The following is a 20806-nucleotide window of genomic DNA, read 5'->3' on the forward strand; positions in this document are numbered from 1 at the left end:
GCCTCCTCTTTATTCCCAGAAACGACTCTGCGCTGAACCGTAGTGCCCAGGCACGCACGAGGGGCTCTCTAGGTCCTTTCGTTGTTTTCCTCCCCTGTGCTTCTTTGCCCACCCCCTGCCCTCCGACATCGGATAGTTTATTATGAGCTTCTGATTTCCCGGTACGGCGGCTCCAGTGGAGTGGACCCACCCGCGCAGGTCAGGCTGGCGCTGAGTTCCCGGAGCTCACGTCCCCACCGCGGCCAGAGGCGGCCCCGCGGAGCTTCAGGAGCGGACTGTCCCCCAGTCTTCCGCCAGCCCCAAGGTCCGGGAAGCCTGGAGCGGGAACAGTCTCTCTCAGGAAACTTTGCAAGTCCTAACAATCTGTCTCTACCTCTTTGGCTCCTTTTCCTTCCCACCCTCCCAAGTTGCCTTTTTTGTGACATTTTTTTCTTCTCAGGTTTTGGTCTAGGAAGTTAGAGAATTGTGCAAAGCTGAAATTCTTTCAGTAATCCATGTTTTAAAACTAAAGAGAGGACAAAGAAAATAAGAGATCTCTCGGTCACAATACTGTCAGGGGCAAAGCCATCACCAAACGTGGACATCTCGGTGAAACCACACCAGAAGGGCCCAACAAGCAAAATTGACAGAATGGAAGTGTTTAGGAAAAGAGAGCTAATGAAAAAATATATATATATATTGAGACAGAAGGTCGGCATGCAGTCTTCCCACCACCCCTGCCCCCACTGGCTGCACTGCCCTCCAACTGCACCCCTGTCCCTCAAACCTTTCCACTGGGACCTCTTTTTGCCCATATTTCTCTAAACTTGGTAGCAGCCATGAAAGGAAGGAGAGCCAATGTTTCAAACCCTCTCTCCAAACCCAGAGGAACCTCCACCAACTGCCTGGCCACCTTCTCTTCCCTTCCTTCGGTTCCCGATGTGTGAGTTGGTTGGAGAAATTGAGAAGGGGGGTGGGGTGAAAGTTAAAAAAAAAAAAAATCAGGAAGGCGTGATCTGGAGGGGTGTGTGTGTCAATCAGAGGGTTTTGTGCCTGGGGGCTCCTAGCGGTTCGGAGCAGAGGTGTCCCAGGGCGGCCCCACAATGAATATGAATAGGAATCCTTGCTAAATGGGACAGCAAAGCGCACCGCCCTGAATGATGGCACGTCATCCTAACCAGCCCAGGATAGATAGGAGGGCTCCTTTTGTCTCTTTTCTCCGCCACAGCTCTATAAAAGCCCCTCTTTTTCAGCGTGAGGTTAGTTCAAGCACACACCAACTAGCTGTCCAGGAAGCAGCCTAACCAGAGAGAGGGGCGTGGGAGGGAGAGAGGCGGGGAAAAGCCGCATCTCAGCTTTTCTTCTCACGTCTTGCCGCTGAGAAGTGGGTTCCTGGGCTGTGCAGATTTTTTTTTTTTTTTAATTCAAGATTTTCTTTAATTTCCCGCCTAAAGCCTCCCCACGGTAGGGCTGCATCCCAGTAATAAAATGAATTCTGATTCGAGCTCTGTCTCCAGCAGAGCTTCATCTCCGGACATGGATGAGATGTACCTGAGGGACCACCACCACCGCCACCACCACCATCAGGAGAGCCGTCTCAACTCGGTCTCGTCCACGCAGGGCGATATGGTGCAGAAGATGCCCGGGGAAAGCCTCTCGCGGGCTAGCGCCAAGGCCGCGGGAGAGAGCAGCAAGTACAAAATCAAGAAGCAGCTGTCGGAGCAGGACCTACAGCAGCTGCGGCTGAAGATCAACGGACGCGAGCGCAAGCGGATGCACGACCTGAACCTCGCCATGGACGGGCTGCGCGAAGTCATGCCCTACGCGCACGGGCCTTCGGTGCGCAAGCTCTCCAAGATCGCCACTCTCCTGCTGGCCAGAAACTACATCCTCATGCTCACCAGCTCCCTGGAGGAGATGAAGAGGCTGGTTGGCGAGATCTACGGGGGCCACCACTCGGCCTTTCACTGCGGGACCGTGGGCCACTCTGCCGGCCACCCCGCGCACGCGGCCAACGCAGTGCACCCGGTGCACCCTATCTTGGGCGGCGCGCTCTCATCCGGCAACGCCTCGTCACCGCTGTCCGCAGCCTCACTTCCCGCCATCGGCACCATCCGGCCTCCCCACTCGCTGCTCAAGGCGCCCTCCACGCCGCCCGCGCTGCAGCTGGGCAGCGGCTTCCAGCACTGGGCCGGGCTGCCCTGTCCCTGCACCATCTGCCAGATGCCGCCGCCGCCGCACCTGTCCGCTCTCTCCACCGCCAACATGGCCCGGCTGTCGGCCGAGTCCAAGGACTTGCTCAAGTGAGCAGCGGGCGGGCCCGGCTGCGGAGGAGGAGGGAGAGCGGCGGGAGGGGCCGCGGTGCCGGGCTGGGAGGGTAGAGGGGGGCTGCGCGCTCGGCCCACGGGAGGGCGGGCTCCGGGGCCCGCGGCATCCCACCCTGTCTGAGAGATCTCAGACTCCACTTGACCCCCGGAGGGAAAAGGACCAAAACCAAACTGCAATTTCTAGGTGGCAGCAAAGGGGGACTCGAACCAGACGTCGTGTGTTTTGCATGCATGCTTCTTTTCCCCATGCCGCGCCAGTATTTCTCACTGCCATATGCTCTTGTCAAAACTGCATTTGTTGTATAAAGATGGGATCGGTGTAGTTAAAAACTTGCGAAGGAACTTTTGAGTTGGCTTTCTCTGACTCTGTGTTCTCGCTTTGGGAAAAGACGGCCATCCCTTTTGTGCAAAACAAATGTAAATATTTTCTTGAGATGGATGCGATTATGATTGTCTCTGGCCTCGCCATAGTTTTTCTTGAGACAATGGAGAGAGAGAGAGAGAGAGAGAGAGAAGTGAGAGAGAGAGAGAGAGCTCAAGACCCAAGTTTTGAATCTCAGCTCCGGTCCAGGGCATGACACCTCCTATGTGGGTTTTCCTTTCGACGCAGTGTAGGTCTAAAGAATGCATGCACGCTTCTAAATGAATCTTGTCTAAACATGTTGTGCAGGCCGTGGTGCCGTTTTCCTTGTAACAAGGATTTATTAGTGAATTCTTCCAAGTACTCCATATATCTGTCTGTGGTTGTATGAAATGAAAAAGGGGCAGAGTGCAAAGACCCACACTCACGCACACGCGCTTCTTCTCCCACCCCCATCCCCTTCAAACTTTATTCCGAACCTTCCTCTGCTGTTCCGGGGCCGCCATTGTAAACGCTTGGCTCCCTCTAGTAGCTCGCCCCACCCCCTCGCTCAGTTATTCTGCATGCGGGGTTGGCTCTCTCTATTATCAGCTTTGAAAACTTATTCTGGTTTTGGGAGGGGTGCTGTTTTTATTTTCCTGAACATTTGCTTGAAATATTTTGTTAGGGCCTCAAAGACAATACCTGTCTTTATTTTTTATATATTCTTGATAACTATGATATATTTATTAATAACCAGTGTTTCTGGATGAGATTTCAAATAAAAAAGAAACTTTAAATCGTGGCTTTGGCTTTGCCTAAAATCTTAGCAGATGGGGGTAGTGGGATAGGAAACAAATGGACCAGGTAAGGTGTGTCTGGTGTGGGTGAGGGATTTGGAATGGGTGGGCAGATTTGAAGTTTTCCCTAATTATGTACAAGAAAACAAGATGGGTATATTGGTGCTAATTTTTGGAAATGTCCTTTAAATGGGGTATTGCCCACATTCATAGTTATCCACTCTTTGAAATCCTTATTTTTCTGCAGTAATCAGACCCTCATAAACTCAGGAACTGAATTTTAAAAAGTAATCGGGAAACTCAAAGTGGCAGAAATGAGAGGTGGAGTGTCACGATGATGACTGTGATGACAGTAAGTTAACTTCTTTTCACTTTAAATTGAACTAGTAGGTTATCTTTCCCCCTCATGCTAAAATCGAGTATACATTTTCACAGCCAACAAAGAGTGGTCCTAGAAAATAATCAAATACTCATCCTGCTTGCCTTCCCCCTGGGAAGCATGCCCTGCAGAGAAAGGAAAGGCTTCTCTGCTTTGTATGGTTAGCTCTGGGTGAATCAAAGGACCGCCCAAGTCTCAGCATCTCACAGATTTATAGCGAGAATCCTCCCTCCTTTCTTCCCTTAGAAGATTGCTGGTCTGATTAACCATATACATTGGGTATCTTCTACATAAAAGTCAGCCAAAACAGGAGTTATTTAAATACACGACTTTCTCTTTTCACCTCACACCACAACATTTCCAAATGGTTTATATAAGCAGGAGTAATCCAGCAAGAGGGTTTTGTCTATTTGTTTAAAGGCGACAATAAATCAAATTGTAGTGAGAATAGCTCCAACAACACAGGCCTCAATTTCCCTCTGAGGAAAAATAGAACTCTCATTGTAATGCAATACCCCAGGATTTGCTTCTGAATTAGTTGTAACTTGCCTCAATGTTGGTTGAGGCCCAAGCTTCTCTCCAGTGGGGGGAGGCCTGTGGTGTCCATCTAGAATCCAGCATGGAGAGCCCGGCTAGGAAGCATTTGTATTTGCCCTGTCCTTCCTGAGTCCCCAGTACCTGCCCATTGCTGCCTCTCTCAGAGAGGACATCTCTGTGGGTTTCTCTTCTATCTAAATCATTTACCTCTTCTCTGTTCACCCTCCCATGGCTACCCCACTCTCAGCCAGGAGGAAGGCCTAAGTGAGGGCCTGCAGTGGAGGGTGCTTGTTTCCACTGGTTTTCGGCAGACAAATGGGAGAATAATCGTCTGTTTCCCAAGGGTGATTCATTTCTCTGGGTGAGGAAAGAGCCTATTGAAGATTTATTTGAAACCAACACAAGGCAGCCCTCCAGTCTTTCCCCAGAGTTTATTATTTAGAAAGCGGATGAGGGGAAGAAGTTTAATCAGTCAGGGAGGAAAACGACTTTCTCTAGCCGCTTGCTTCTTTTGAGTCCCGTTTCCAAAGGCCTGGTTCTGGGGAAAGACTCGGGGCCTTCCAGTGAGCCTAGCGGTGGCCTTCTTGCCTTCTCAAAAGCTGAGGCTTAAACTGGATTATGGAAAGGAATAAAGCCACACTCTTTACACTAGGACAGCCGTGGATTTTGTGATTGCGCTGCTGCGACAGGAAATCCTTGGGCTACCTGCAGTGGTCAGTTTAAAGAGCTGCGAAGTCCACTCGCATGAGCTAAAAGGAACCCTGAGCACAGGGAACTCTATTGCAAATTTTGCAACTGAAATGGAAAATAGACACGGCTTCCAACATCGAGGAGCTATCTTAAGTGAGCAGAGCTCTTTTCTGGGTTACAAAAATTCTTTTTGGCTTCAATATTAGAAGAGAAAATTTAAGAACAGGACAGGAACCCAGTGAGGAAGGTGATTTGGGAGCCAGGTCATCCGAGGTTTCTAGATTTATTGGGAAGAAACAATCTCAACTCGCCCTCCGGGAAAGGCCTTGATGCCTAGGCTGGTCTGCTGTACACGTGTCTGCAGGCAGACTTTTAGTGTCCTTGCGTTTCCCTTTAAATACTCGAATTAGCCACGCCACAAACAAGATTTCATGGCCGCAAAGGTGAAAATGGGTTTCGACCGGATTTTGTTTTTTCTTTGTTGTCACTTTCTCGAAAGTTCTCAAGTTTAGTTTGTCATTCAATCTGGAAACACAACGACGATCCTTGTATTCCAGATTAAACACTGCCTTACATTTAAAAGGATGGCGAAAGCCTGGGCGGGGACACCTTGAGAAGCCCACACTAGAAACCTCTCGGCGCTTTCCCAGGCGATGCCCTAATTCAGAGGGAGGAAGAAAGTGACACTTAGAAAGGGAAAATGAGGCCGGCGTCGGCTGGGCGCACCAGATCTTTGTTCCCGGGGCCGCTGCGGCTGACAGCCCGCAAACGGGCGGAGACCGGCTGCCTGAACGGCCCCAGCCCAAGGTTTCCCCGCTACAGCAGCAGGGGGTCTTGTGTCTCCTCGAACTTCTTTTTTTCCTAGCAGCTAGGTCAAGCCAGGTTTTGGGCCTCCACTGACACATTCCGCAGAAATTGCAAAAGCCTCCTCCCGCCGGGAGGACGCTGGAACCCCCTCCGCCCCACCAACACCTCGCTCAGACACCAACTTTTAATTTCGCGTTTCACGTCCCTTCCAGAGACTCCCGGGCCCTCTGCTCCCCTTTTCCCACCCGCCGCTGGGGAGCGGGAGTGACTGCAAAGGGTGGGCTCCCCAGTCTCCGCACCCAGGCTAGACATCTCCGACACCTCCCTGCGATGCTCGCTCCCGCCCCTGGTCCGGGGTGGGGACTCGGGACTGGCCTCCAGGCCGGGACTCGGAGGAGCCTCCGCGAACCTGGAGACGTCCCGCGGCTCGGCCTCAACTTGGGATGCTTTTCCGGGGCTGAGCTGGCCCAGAGAGTCGGTCTCTGGTTGGCAGGGGCCTCCCATGGGCACCCTTTCCGAGCAGCCCTTCTGCGTCCCCGGGCCCGAGGCCAGCCGGGACCACTCCTCCCAGCACCGCTCCCGGCCGAAGCCGAGAAAGAGGAGCTGTGAAGAGAGGACCCCGGGGCCAGGCGCCCTCCTGGCCGTGTGGGATCTGGGCCTGTCCTCAGTGCGGCCCCGCCGGGTCCAGGCTGCTCACGCCTAGGAAGGAAGCAGGTAGAGGAGCCGCCGCCCGAAGGCTGGGAGTGTCCTCGGGAAGAACCAGGCCCAGGGAGGGGCCGTACGGGAGGGAGGCGACCGGCGTCCGCGGCTCGCCTCTAAGAAAACTTGCGGGAGAGAGAGAGCGTCCTTCCCTCCCCGACCCTGCAGAGACTGGGGCTTCTCGGGGACCCAGTGCTGGTTTAAGGGGCCCACAGAAATCAAACTCCGAAAGCTCGGGTCTGCAGCGTCACTTTTCCGTCGAGGGTCCGGGTTCACTGAAACCTTCCCTGGGACACTGCGGTCGGGGGCTGCGACGGGTTGGGAGGGGATGAAGTGCGTTGGGCGCCGAGGGGGCCCGCCAGCAGCCGGAGTCCGCGCTTGCGATGGCGGGGGAGAGCCTAGGAGCGATCCCCGCGGAGCCGCCCCCCCCCCTACGCCGCCCACCCGCGGGATGCGAGACCCCTCCTGCCCTCCTCCTGTACCCAGGGGCGGAGAGCCAGGAGCTCCGCACCAGGCTCGGGGTTCCCGGGTTGCGGATGGGTCAGGTGGGAAGCGTCAGTCTCCGCTCCCTGACTCCGGACTCCTCGCTGTTTCGGGGCCCCCCCAGGACACCGTCAGAGAGGTGGGGGCGCAGGATACAGAAGGATGCGCGGGAGGCAGATTCCACCGAGTGAGGCCCCTCGTCGCCTGCGCCGACACCTGCAGAGTGCCTCGAAATACCTAAGGGTTTGTGGAAACTGGGAGGGAGAAAAAACAAAGACAATAACCACAAACAAATCCAAAGTCCGGCCGAGCGCCGCGGGCCCTCTTTCCTCTCAGGTCACTGCGCCCCCGCGCGCAGCCGGGGGCTGACAGTCGTTTGTCAGTTTTGCTAAGGGGAGGCCCGGTTAGGGTGGCGCGGGGGGGCCGAGTGGCGGTGCCTTCCCCAGCTGCGGGGACCTCACAGAGGACCCCGGCGCCTCGCTCTCCCTGGCCGAGCCGGATCACAGCACCTGGAAGGGAGCCGTTGCTTCTAACCCAAACTCCTGGACTGCCCAAGGCTCCCAGGAGGGAGGGGTGCGCAGATCTGGAGTCCAGTGACCCGTCTTGGTTTTGCTGCTGCGTCCTAGGGTTCGGGTGGAAGCAAAGTGGTTGGGTTTCTCGCACCCCAGGAGGACAGGGGCAAAGAGGGGGCAGCGCTTAAGGGTCTGTGGGGCAGTGTGGGATAGCTGCCCTAGAAACTTGGGGTTCTGTCTGGCTCTGACTTAAGCAAGACCCCCTTTTTTCCCCGTGGTATGCGACAGACACCTCCGACAGTGCAGAGGTCAGGGCCTGATTCTGGCGGTTGCCACAGTTTGCAAGCAAGCACCCCTCACATCCATGCATGGAAAACTGCAGAAGCCGGGTACTGAGGGAGCCCGCCTCTGCCTGCTGCAGGGATGTGGTACCAAGAACGCACTTTTGCCACAAGCAAGATCCTTAATTCCAATGGGGAACATAGATGGTGGCCGCGGGCGCATTTTATGGCGACTCCTTTCTCCTCCTGGTTATTCAGTCCCCCCACCATCCCGCCTCCCTCCCATCTATCCCGGGAAACGGCAAGGAAACCCACGCCATCATTTGAACTCAAATGCAAACACATAGCGCTCTAGTGCACTCCCAGCAACGCAAGACTTGGCATTACTTCCTTTGGAGTTTCTCAGTCTTTCTCCACTTCAGCAAGGAACATTGTCTGCATGCTTCCGATGTGCCAGGTGCTGGTAGCCACAACAGAGGAACATAAATAAATAAAACAGCAAGAGAAATAAGGCATTCACATGCATAAGAAATAGCTCTTGCTTGCTGTGCCCTCAGCAACACATCGGTCACCTAAGTCCGATGGTAAAAAATTCCACTGGCCGCACAAAACACAAGTGCTGCAAACACATCCTTCCAGGCGCTTTTTCAGATGCTAGAAAACTCACTGCCCATTCCCTCTACTGGAGAGGACAGGAGCAGATGCTTTTGATTAATATGGAAATAAAAAGAAGCAATGGTGGCAGTACTTGGTTTCGTGGCAGTTGTTTAGAGATTTATTGACACAGAGATAAACTTCAGTCTGGGGCATCTCTGTAATTCATGTCCCCATTAGTTATTAGCAAATGAGCAAATCGTTTTTCTTTTAGCAGGTTTTTTAAAGAAAAAAATAAAAGAAGGGGAGTTGGGGAGATCTTTTTTTAATGGGATTAGTGTCATTATCCCCCTTGTCTCTGTAGCTACCCCAGCTACAGAAATTTGCCTCTGGACTCCAGAGTTCACCAGGCTGTGGTTCTAAACATAAAACAATCCTGTAATTTCCTTCAAGAACAAAAGTTTTCAAAGAAATGACCTGCACAGTATCCCCTTCAATAAAGCAGAAGTGACTTAATGGTCTGTTAATTACTCTATCCCTGCAGGGGGAGGGAAGCTTCCAAATGCAATGCTACAAACCCTCTGTTGACTGAAGCTGTGGTCTGTCCCCAAATGTACAGCTGGGGCCGGGCCATTGAAAACCCAGACAAAACAAAATCCCTGATAAATAATCCCACCTAGAACACAAAGATTCAGCACTCAATTGTTGGATCTGCGCTGGATCCTCAGAGAAGACCAGAGGGAGCTCCTTTGGGGCTTCCGGTAATCTTTAAAGCTTGCAGCCAGGGGTCCTTGGACAAAAGTTAAAAAAAAAAAAAAAGAGCTTGTTTGACTTCTCAGTCCTTTATCCTTCTGTGTTGAATTTCTTTCTCTTTAATTTGAGGCTTTGACTATAATTTCTTCATCTAGTCTTCTTTTGTATTAACTAGCTTGTTCTGTCATGTAATATATTTTCAATTTATTTCTTCAGTTTTCTCTGTTAATAATTTAATCTAAGAAGATAGGTTTTGACTGTCATAATAAAGACAAAGTAGAGAATGAAAATACAGGAGGCAGGTTTGGCTTGTTAGTCTCTGTGTCTTTTCACATCTGTAAGGTGACACTGCATGATATAATTAAATGCATTTCTAAAACAGAACAGTTAACCAGCTGCATTGAAGCCCAAGCAAAACCAGGAGTCATCCAGTTAACTTTGCATCAGAGATGGTTAATTGGAAAAATTGATTTTTCAAAGCATCTCTTTAAGGAAAAAATATACATAAACATGTCCTACACTAATTAAAAAGATAATAGTTTCAATTTGATATACATTTGGTCATTGCGGGTCCATTAAAATAAAACATTGCAAAAAGGTGAAATCTAGCATCTATAGAGATGAGTTTTACGAACATGATCAAGATGTGAATATTAACTGTTTTTGGAAATTAGTTGTTTGCTTGAACTAGGCAATAGCAGGAAGAGCCTATGGAGCTGCACAATTTGCCACATCCACTATTACTTCTTAAGGAAGTGATACTGAAGTGTCAGTCATTGGTTAAAGTCATCTTTTGGCTGGGTGCAGTGGCTCATGCCTGTAATCCCAGCACTTTGGGAGGCTGAGGTGGGTGGATCATGAGGTCAGGAGTTCAAGATCAGACTGGCCAACATGGTGAAACCCTGTCTCTACTAAAAACTACAAAAATTAGCTGGGCATGGTGGTTTGTGCCTGTAATTCCAACTACTTGGGAGGCTGAGGTAGAAGAATTGCTTGAACTGGGACCTGGGAGGTGGAGATTGCAATGAGCTGAGATTGGGCAACTGCACTTCAGCCTGGAGTTCAGAGTGAGACTCAATCTCAAAAAAAAAAAAAAAAAAACAACAAAAAAAACCATCTTTGCCTTTCTTGCCACAGTTGACTGGACCAGAGAGTGGTATATGAGCTAGTCAATATAAGGCACAGTCATGAGGGAGACAAGCTCAAAGGCAATTGGCATTAAATGATACTTCATGTAGAATGGTGGGACAGTATAAAATCTAGTGAATCAAAAGGGACTCATCATTTAAACTAAGTTTGAACCTAGTCAATGCTGGACTTTTGTTCTGGTTTTCTGTAGAGCTAACTGTTCATTCCAGTCATATGAAAAATGAGATCCAGACAGACAGACAGACATTATGACCTGTGTAACCCAAACAGAGTCACCCCTTTCAGTACTGAAGGCTATCGTTACAAATCTATGCAATAATGTTCTCAAAATCCGACTTCCCTACAGTGGCTATACAGACACAAATATAAAAAATTAGAAGCCATTCCCTCTTGCTGAATAGTCCATGGGGACATAGAAGCAGAGGAAGCAATTTGTTTCCCATTTTTACTAAATTATATTAATTAGATTGAATTAAGTACAATTTTAGAAATTCTACTGTCTGACCAGGTAGAGGTGGGATAGTTTCTTTCTCTCTCGTTTGCAAAAATTAATGTGCTCAGGTATCAATGTCTCTTCCCAAAGAGCATTTTGATATGGATGCTTTTTTTTTTTTTTTTTTTTCATTTTTTACCCTTAGGTACTTGGTTCTCTGGCATTTCCTTCATCCTGTGGAGTGTCTGCCAGGCTCTTGGTTGAAACAGGTGATCTCTTCAGGGCCAGAGAGTATATTGACTTGACTAGTAACTTTTCTTTTTTTTTTTTTTTTTTTCAGTTTTTATTTTCATTTCAGGTGGTACACGTGCAGCTCTGTTGCATGGGTAAATTGTGTGTTGCTGAGGTTTGGCGTACAAATGATCTTGTCTTTCAGGTAGTGAGCATAGTACTCAATAGGTAGCTTTTCAATCCTTGCCCTGCTCCCACGCTCCCCTCACCAATAACCTCCAATGTCTATTGTTCCCATCTTTATTTGACTAGTAACTTTGCATCATTATTGCGATCGGCAGGTTTTTAAGTAGAAAACACTAAGAAACATTTAGTGTATTTTTCACAGTAAGTACTAGATCTCAATACAAGGAATTTACATTGAAAATGGAGAGACCTAATATTTTTTGGAAACCATTTTATTTAAACTTCAGCCAAATGCTAATTTGGCCCTGAAGTGGCTAATGCTGACAGTGTTGGAATAGCTGGAGGAGCAGGTAGAAGAGATAAGCAGGGCAGTGCCAACTTTTCTAAATTGGGGTTCCTATGAACTCTCACTGTAGAGAATCTAGACTTCAACTAAGAGAACAGTGAGAGGTAAGATGTTTTTCTTATAATTATTTACTTGACCATTACAGATTCTTTTCTTTTTCCGGAATTAACTTCCTTTGAAACTTTCTATGATGGTTGCTTATCTAAAATATATACCATTATGATATGCAAGGATGTTCTAGTTTGTTGACTCTGGAACATTCAATGAAACACTCCATGTTTTCCTACACTTTAGGCTTGAAAGGAAGAGGTCAGAAGTAAGCAATGGCAAGGCAGAATCCGCAGGACAGGGATGAAAAGGACTCATTAAGTGGAGCAGGTAAGGCGAGGAACATGGTGGCCACATTTTAAAAATGGGAAATATTTCTGGTGGTAACATGGCATCAAGGAATTACTCTTATTGGTTTATTGTTTGCCTGTATAGGCTTTGGGTCATCACAATAGTACTTAGAAAAAGGACCATGCCTGCTTACTTCCAAGAGATGAAAGATTTGTGGGAGATTTTCTCTTTCTCCTTGTTCTTCTTCCTCTGTTTTCCTTTCTTCCTCTATTCCTCTATCTTGCTTCTCAATTATCTAGTCGTCTCTTTGCTGTCTTCTCTACTTCTTCATCAGTCTTTATTTTCATTCCATGTGATCATGCCCCTCTATTTGCTCATTTCCACTGGCCACTTCATTGCTTGAGGGAAGCGTAGGGTTTATATTCTCCTAGCCTTCTTACAAAGGCCTTGCATACACAGTCTGCCGGCTCTTCCAACTAGTTTTGGTTTCTAGGAAGCCCCCAACCCTCTTTTCATTTTCAAATAGTCTTGGTTTCTAGGAAGCCCCCAATCCTCTATTCATTTCCAATTTGTTTTGGTTTCTAAGAAGCCCCCAACCCTCTTTCCATATCTTCAGTTCCAACCTGTATTGTTACCAAAAAAATGAGTGACCCGGAAGTATGTTCCTGAACCAAAGGCATTCAGAGGTGCTTTAACTTTCAAAAGCAACATTATCATAAGAGTACTTTCCTAGGTGATAAGGGTATTAAGGTAGAGGCTATTTATGCTTTACCAGCTTGTGTCAACTTAACGCATGTATTTATATTGATAATCATAGCAAGCACAAAGTGCTTAGTATGTACCAGTCATGGGTTTTAAACACTTGATAATATTAGCTCATTTAATTCTCACTGTAAACTATGAAGGTAGTACCATTATTATTCTCATTTTTGCAGATAAGAAACTGAGGAACAGAAAGTTAAGTAACTTCCCCGGGCCACACAGTTGGTATGACCTAGACCAGTGGTTATCACGTTCTCTGGCCCAACACATCAACATCATCTGAGACCTTGTTAGAATAAAGATGCTGAGATTTTACCTCCAACTCCTGACCTCAAGCAATTCACCTGCCTTGGCCTCCCAAAGTACTGGGATTACAGGCGTGAGCCACTGCGCCCGGCCTATTACAAGACTTTCATCACCTTTCCCTTAGGTGGTAGAGTGCTGGTGGGAGAAGAGACGTGTATATGCAGGCCTCTTGGAGTTGCTGTAACATTTTTATCTTTTCACTCTATTTCTTCAGCCTCAAAGTTATTAACCATGGGTGGGAATTCTCAAGCTCTCTGACTGCTCGCTTGAAGCAATTTAGTGCTTGATTACTCTAGGCTTAGAAGCAAGTTTCCCGCAATCATCAAGCCCCAGAGATAGTGCTCATCATCACTTTCTACTGCATTATATATTATACAACATTACATACCTACCGTTCAGTGTCTTAAACAGTAGGTAATAGGACATTTCTTCAAGAAAGAACTTTCTGATCATCCTTCAAGAAAGAACATTTTGCAGATGGATTCAAATTTAAATGAAAGCCTTTCAGGCATCGGTACTCTTCCAAATCTTCAGGCCTGTGCACATGCCATGTCAATTATGGAAAGTGCTCATTCCCACCCCATGCCTCTCCTTTGCCCAGCCTATTCTTAGTGAGATTTCACTTCCCAGCGTATTCTCATGTCACTGGGAAGCCTAGGCCAGTGGCAGTTCCCTGTCTTGTGTGCTCCCATAGCATGATGTACCTCCCCTCACAGAAGATGATCACATGATGTGGTCCTTTTGCCACCTGGGCCAATTTGCCTGTCCCTCTCCCACTGGAATGTAAACCCCTTAAAGCAGGACCAAGATGGTAGTGTCTGGAACATGACAGGTGCATAAAGAGCATTTTGCAAATCAATTAATGAGAACTGCTCTAGAGGAGAGTCAAGTTTTGGGTGAGTAGTTGCCTAAGATGACCTGTAGTTACCCTTCCAACTATGAGATTTCATAACCATGTAATACAAAAATCACAAAGTCTGTACACATTTATTTCTGTTTTTTAAAAAAACCCATAGCTACATTGAATAGGGGCTTTTTACCACATATGACTCTAGATACTTGTTGGAGGGGAAAGTAACTTTGTAACTTAATCACATCCTTAATGAGGAGTCACCTTATTACCCTGACTGCTCTATTGCCACAGGTTATGTTGATTGAGAGTAGCTGCCATTAATGAGAAACACCCATTGTTGTTTTGTTGGTTTCTCTCAATAGTTTGGCAAGATAGCGTAAGTAGGTTCCTTGCATAGGTCAGGAGGGTGAGGAGTAGGGAGGGTAAGTAACTTGGAAAGGGTGTATGGTAAATGCCATAGCTGAATTTTGAAATCTGTGCTGTCTCACTCCAAATCTGTTGCCCCTAACAGATGTCCTGAATCTTCGTGAATATCCTGTTCACCTTTTTCCTTGACTTCTTCCTCTCCTTCCTCTAGGTGGACATGTCCTGCTGCTGGTCACTTTCATAATGCTGTCCATCCTTCCCTGGAAGAGCTCCATGGTGAGCATGGTGAGCTCTTGTTTCCAAGGATCATCAGATATCCTAGCAATTTTTTTTTTCCTATAGTTGTTCACCCATTTGATGAAGGTTGCCCTGCTCTGGGCACTGTGTTAAACCCTGGAGGTGCAGTTGGGAATGAGGAAGATGTGGTGTCAGCGCTTAAATGTTGGTATTTAACCCTGTCTAGAGGGATTTCAGTGGAGCTGCCAGTCAAGTGAGGAAGAGGGGCACCATTTAACAACAAAGAAAAAGGCCTAGAAGCAAAAGAGGGCAGAGAGGATTCAAAAGATGATTTCGTGCAATGGGAGTGTAGAAATCCCACGTGTGAATGGAGTTCAAGTAGAGCAAAGCAAAATATGGTGATGCACTGGTCAGCCAGTTGCCAGGAGGCATTGCAAAGCATTCACTTACCTTTTTCAACATAAATTTACTAATGTCCTACCATTACAGTAAGTAGATTGCTCATGTACTACTCAGCCTTGTGCCATGTGTCAACTTAACGCATGTATTTATATTGATAATCATAGCAAGCACAAAGTGCTTAGTATGTAAGCACTTCTATATCCATATCCCTCTTCTAGATCCATCAACTCATTTAATCATTGCAACAATCCTATGTGATGAATACTGTCATTATTCCAGTTTTATTTTTTATTTTTTATTTTTATTTTTTGACAAGATCTCACTCCTTCACCCAGGTTCAGATACAGTGGTGCAATCACAGCTCACTGCAGCCTCAACTTCCAGGGCTCAGGTGATCCTCCCACCACAGCCTCCCAGGTAGCTGGGACTACAGTCATGCACCACCATGTCCAGATAATTTTTTGTATTTTTTGGAGAGTTTGTGTTTTGCTATGTTGCCCAGGCTGGTCTCAAACTTCTAAGCTCAAACAATCCTCCCACCTGGGCCTCCTAAAGTCCTTGGATTACAGGCATGAGCCGTCACACCTGGACCCCTATTCCAGTTTTAAGGATGAGAAAGTTAAGGCCCAGAGACGGAGTGACTTTCCCAAAATCACACAGCTATTTTAAAGGGCAAGGCTAAGATTCACACTCATGCAGCCCCTCTTCACTATCCATGCTCTTACCTACTCTATTAAACTGCCTCTGGGGATACAGTGATGAGGGAAACAAAGAAGGCTCCCTGTTCTCATTCTAGGAAGAGACAGAAAGTGAGCAGGTGAACAATAAATAAACTGTAAAGACAGCAATGAAAGGTATGAAGAAAGCCAAACAGCATGACAACTTGAGTTTGACTTGGTTGATTAAATTTAGTAATGGAAGTCAGGGAGGGCTCCACTGAGGGGTGGCACTGAGCTATGACCTAAAGGACAAATGGGAGTCAGAGAAATCAAGGCTGTAAGAACCAACATAGATGGGTTTAGCTGTGGGAGATGTGTGGTAGTTAATTTTATGGTGTTTAAACACTATATTGATGTTGCTGTGAAAATATTTTGCAGACGTGATCAAGGTTTGCAATCAGTTGACTTTAAGTATGGGAGATGGTTACTCCCAACAATACTGGTGGATCCCATTCAATCAGGTGAAAGCCATAAGAGCAAAATCTGATGGTTCCTAGAGAAGAAGGAGTTCTGCCTTGAGACTGCAACAGAAATTCTGCCCGCATCACCAGCCAGTTAGCCAGCCTTGCAGATTTCAGATGTACCAGTCCCCACAATCGCATGAACCCATTTCTTAAAATAAGTATCTCTCTCTTGTTCTTTCTCCTTATATATCCTGACTGATACGGGATGATCAGTAAAGAAAGACTCAACCTCTGCCCTCACAAAGCTTCCTAATACAGAAGGAAATAAATGTTGAAACAACTGATTATATAATGCAGCATTTAATTCCAAAGGCAGAGACCGTCTCTTTATTCTTTCTGTATCTCCTTAAGTGCTGGGATCAGGCCTGAACAGTAGAGGCACAGGGAAAATGTTTGCTGACTGAGGGAATGATATCTGATGTCAGGAGAAGTTTCCAGAGCTAGTTCTGCCCCAACACAGCTATGTAACCTGGGTTGGCATGCTTAATTCTTCTGAGCCTGTTTTCTTCTCTGTGCAATGAGGTCATTGAAATAAATGTTCTTAAGGTTCTGTTTTCAAATCACCTGTGATTCTTTCAGAGCAAGTTGAAGACAGATAAGGATAAATGGGTAGCTACTGATCTACTGATGGGAGCAGCAAATCTCAGAAATACAACTCTGGAAGATGATTTTTGTGGTCACGTGATGTGAAAGATTGGCAGAATTTATTTCTTGCCCCCTTTCCCTTGAGACCCACTGTACTAGTTTTTGTACTGGCACTCGTACTAGCTGCTGTAACAGAGTGTCACACACTGGGTGGCTTTAAAAAAACCATAAATTTATTTTCTCATGGCTCTGGAAACTAGAAATCTAAAACCACGCTAAAGGCAGGGCAGTGCTTTCTTCAAAGGCTTCAGGGAGGAATTTGAATCCTTCCTTGTTTTGCCCAGTTTGTGGTGGCTTCAGGTATTCCATGCTTAATGGCAGGGCGACTTCAATCTCTGTCTCCGTCTTCACATGGCTTTCTTTGTGTCTCTGTGTGCAAATTTCCCTCTTCTTTCAAGGACACCAGTCATTTATTTAGGGCTCACTCTAATGTAGTGTGACCTCATCTTAACTTGATTACATCTGCAAACACCCTATTTCCAAATAAAATCACATTCACAGGACCAAGGTAGAAACAAATTCTGAAGGCGGACGCTATTTGTCTAGTCCTTTTGTGCTGCTATACCAAATATTTGAGTATGGTTAGTTTATAAAGAACAAAAATGTATTTCTCAGTTCTGGAGGCTGAGAAGTCCAAGATCAAGGTTATGGTATTTGGTGTCTGGTGAGGGCCCGGTCTCTGCTTCCAAGATGGCGCCTTGTTGTTGTGCTCTCTAGAGGAGATGAACACTGTGTCTTCATATGGCAGAAGGGATGAAAGAGCAAAAAGGGACCTAAATCAGTTCCCTCCAGTCCTTTCACAAAGTACGAATCCGTTCACAAGGGCACAGCCCTCATGCCTAAGCCCTTCCCAAAAGGCCCCATTCATAATATCACCACAATGAGGATCAAGTTTAAACTTGAATTTTGGAGGCGACCCCTTAAAATACCCCATAGCACTACTCAACTTAGTACACTCACCCTGCCATCATTTCGCCTCCTGGGCGGGCCCCAGCCATGCTCCACTAACTGCTCAGAAAGGGAAGATCTGGAAGAGAACTTGAGTGGAGGACTCTCAACTCAAGTTCTCTTCCAGATCCTCCCTTGCTTGGAAAGAGCACAGAACTTCGTTTTGTTCTGCCCTGGTCATAGCCTTTTAATATTTTCATGGACCTGTCTGCCTCATTTTTCTGTAAACTGACATCTATACACTCTTGCTTGTTCAGATAAAAACTTACTTGCTTGCTTATTTATTTGAGTGGGCGAGTGGGGAGGGGTGATGAAAAAGATGAGGAGGGAGGTAAACAAGGGAGGGAAAAACATTAATACTCCTTAGGTATGAGCACACATGAGCGACAGTTCTCACCTACTCTTGAGATATGAAAGAATTAGAAAAAAAAAAAAACGTTGACAATTAAATGACTGACTGGCATCTCTTTAGTTTCACTCTAAATCTAATTCTTATGAAAATAGCAAAGCTGCCCAATACAGAGTATTTTATACCTTTAGAATATGTAAAATTAGATTTTTTTGTCTCTCTTTAAAGTAAATTTTAGAGAAAAAAATCGAATGTTTCTTCCCTTTACAAGATAAAAACTTGCCATTTCTCTGTATTTGTATATTTTATTCTTTCTCAGAGTTTCACTTGTTGTTTTTTGTTTTGTTTTTGTTTTTATTCCTTTTTGAGACAGAGTCTCATTCTGTCATTCTGTCGCCCAGGCTGGAGTGCAATAGCATGATCTCAGCTCACTGCAACCTCTGCCTCCCAGGTTCAAGTTATTCTCCTGCCTCAGCCTCCCAAGTAGCTGGAATTACAGGCGCCCGCCACCACGCCTGACTAATTTTTGTATTTTTAGTAGAAATGGGGTTTCACCATTTTGGCCAGGCTGGTCTTGAACTCCTGACCTTGTGATCCACACACCTCAGCCTCCCAACATGCTAGGATTATAGGCATGAGCCACCGCACCCGACCTACAGAGTTTTGCTATTCTAATAGTTATAATATTATAATAGTTTCACTATTAAGCTAGAATAAACAATTGTGTGTATGTAGATTTTTAAAAAATAGCCAGTGCTTTTTTCTTATCTACTTGTTTAAAATTGTATTTCTTTGACAGCAAGGAGTTATGATTGTGAGGAGTATGTTGCTATGAAGTAGATTCTGTCCTAGATCACATAGCAAAAACTTTTGACGGAATTCCTGGCCACACGGAAGTTAGATTATGGTGTTATGATGGTCAAAAAAAGTATTTCCTCTTGTCTTCTTCTGGGAATTATAGATTTATATTTTTTACTGAATTATTGGTTGGAACCCTAGTATTTTATGAGATGGCAATGTAAAAAGGTGTTAAACCTTAAAAGTATCTTTCTTTCTTTCTTTCTTTTCTTTTTTTTTGGGGGGGTGGGGATGGAGTCTCATTCTGTTGCCCAGGCTGGAATACAATAGTATGATCTCGGCTCAGTGCAACCCCTGCCTCCTGGGTTCAAACAATTCTCCTGTCTGAGCCTCCTGAGTAGCTGGGATTACAGGCATGCACCACCACACCCAGCTAATTTTTGTATTTTTAGTAGAGACAGGGTTTCACCATGTTGGCCAGGCTGGTCTTGAACTCCTGACCTCGGAGGATCCACCCACCTCGACCTTCCAAAATGCTGGGATTACAGGCATGAGCCACTGCAACCAGTCTGGCCTAAAAATGTCTTTTTTAGGTTGTTCTTGTCTTTTAATTTTGGTTATTTTGTTTAATGCATAAAGAACTTATATGTAGTTATATATATTACATATAGTTATATTTATATGTAGTTTTATGTGTTTTATATGTAGTTATAGTTGCATGTAGTTATATATAATAAATATAGTTATAGATGTTATATATAGTTACAGTCACATATAGTTGTATATGTTATATATAGTCATGGTTATGTGCAGTTACATCCATGAATTCTTTTAATTCTGATTACTTCCATGCTTTTCACAAGGGCTCCTATATCCAGATAAATGATATTAGTAATTATATAATGTGACTCCATTACAAATACTATCACTAACCGAGGCCAAACTTACCTTTAAAAAATTATTATATTTCATCCTTAAGACACTCTCTTGCTGTAACTATAACATTTCTTTCCATTTTTGTGAATGACCAACAGGACAAATGATGCTTAGAGAAGCAATTATCTTGCCCAAATTTAAACAGCCTCAGATCAGATTTAAGCTACAGCGCCTCCACCTGGGAATTATTAATGAGGATGGTACAGGGTCAGAACTGACTTTTTCCCTAGATAGCTAAACTGCATTCCTCAAAATGATGTATTGATTTTCCCTTCCCTTTCCCATTGATTGAGGATGTCTCTATAACCTATTAAACATTTATATGTTGTAAGAACTTTCTTGTATGTAGTTAAGGGCTTTTTTTTTTTTTTTTTTTTTTTTTTTTTTTTTACATCTAAACACATTGTGCTCCTTCTGCTTTGTTTTGTTTTGCTTTGTTTGGGAGTGTGGGAATAAGAAATATGTTTAAACATAAATTTCCTACTTTCTTTTTTAACTCCCTCATTTAGGGACCATTAAATAGACTTCTAAGTATAGTAGATGCATTCAGACTTAACGTTTTAGAAAGAAAACAAATGAACATTTTAGGTTAATTTTGTTGCCTCCTTCCTTCAGAGATGGTTTTGGACTAAAAAGATACTGTTGAGCTCTTTAATTTTAAACCAATTTCTGACCTGACCTAGAAATATCTAGAAAGTTAGGTGTTCGCTGGAAGGCATTTTGCCAGGGTCTGAGAGAAGAGTTAAGACTCACTCTGATTTCTGCCCTTTCTCAAAGAGAGTTTGTTGAACTTGAGGCAGCTTTATGCAGATGAATAGTGTAAATGATTCAATTGTGTCCCCTGGTTCAAGCCCCACCTTTTTCTTAGCCCCATTAATCTTCAGCCAAAACAAAATGACTGCCACAGAGGAGGGGGGAAGACGGTTTGTGATAGATTTGAAAAGAGGCAGCTGAGAGTGCATTTCACCCCAGATAAATATAACGATGTTTCGAAACTAACAGGAAGAAATAATTTTGCCCCCAAAGAGAACTTCTGTAATGTCTTAGTTTTCCTGGTATTAGAGTTTGCAAAAGAAGAATGTTTTCAACTGCAAATATGCCTATCACCTTCTGGTGGCACGTTACTCTTTCAGGAAGTTAGAAGCCTTTCAGAGCT

General features: G+C 45.6%; 1 protein-coding gene across 1 annotated transcript; it reads left to right on the plus strand.

Annotated features, from left to right (window-relative positions):
- Positions 1-1241: 1241 nt before the first annotated feature.
- Positions 1242-3451, plus strand: OLIG3 (oligodendrocyte transcription factor 3). Its single transcript, XM_074397068.1, has one exon. The coding sequence runs from the start codon at positions 1468-1470 to the stop codon at positions 2284-2286; it is 819 nt and encodes a 272-aa protein (XP_074253169.1). The 5' UTR covers positions 1242-1467; the 3' UTR covers positions 2287-3451.
- Positions 3452-20806: the final 17355 nt, after the last annotated feature.

This window comes from Saimiri boliviensis, chromosome 4, assembly GCF_048565385.1.
Source record: "Saimiri boliviensis isolate mSaiBol1 chromosome 4, mSaiBol1.pri, whole genome shotgun sequence".
Taxonomy (NCBI): Eukaryota; Metazoa; Chordata; class Mammalia; order Primates; family Cebidae; genus Saimiri; species Saimiri boliviensis.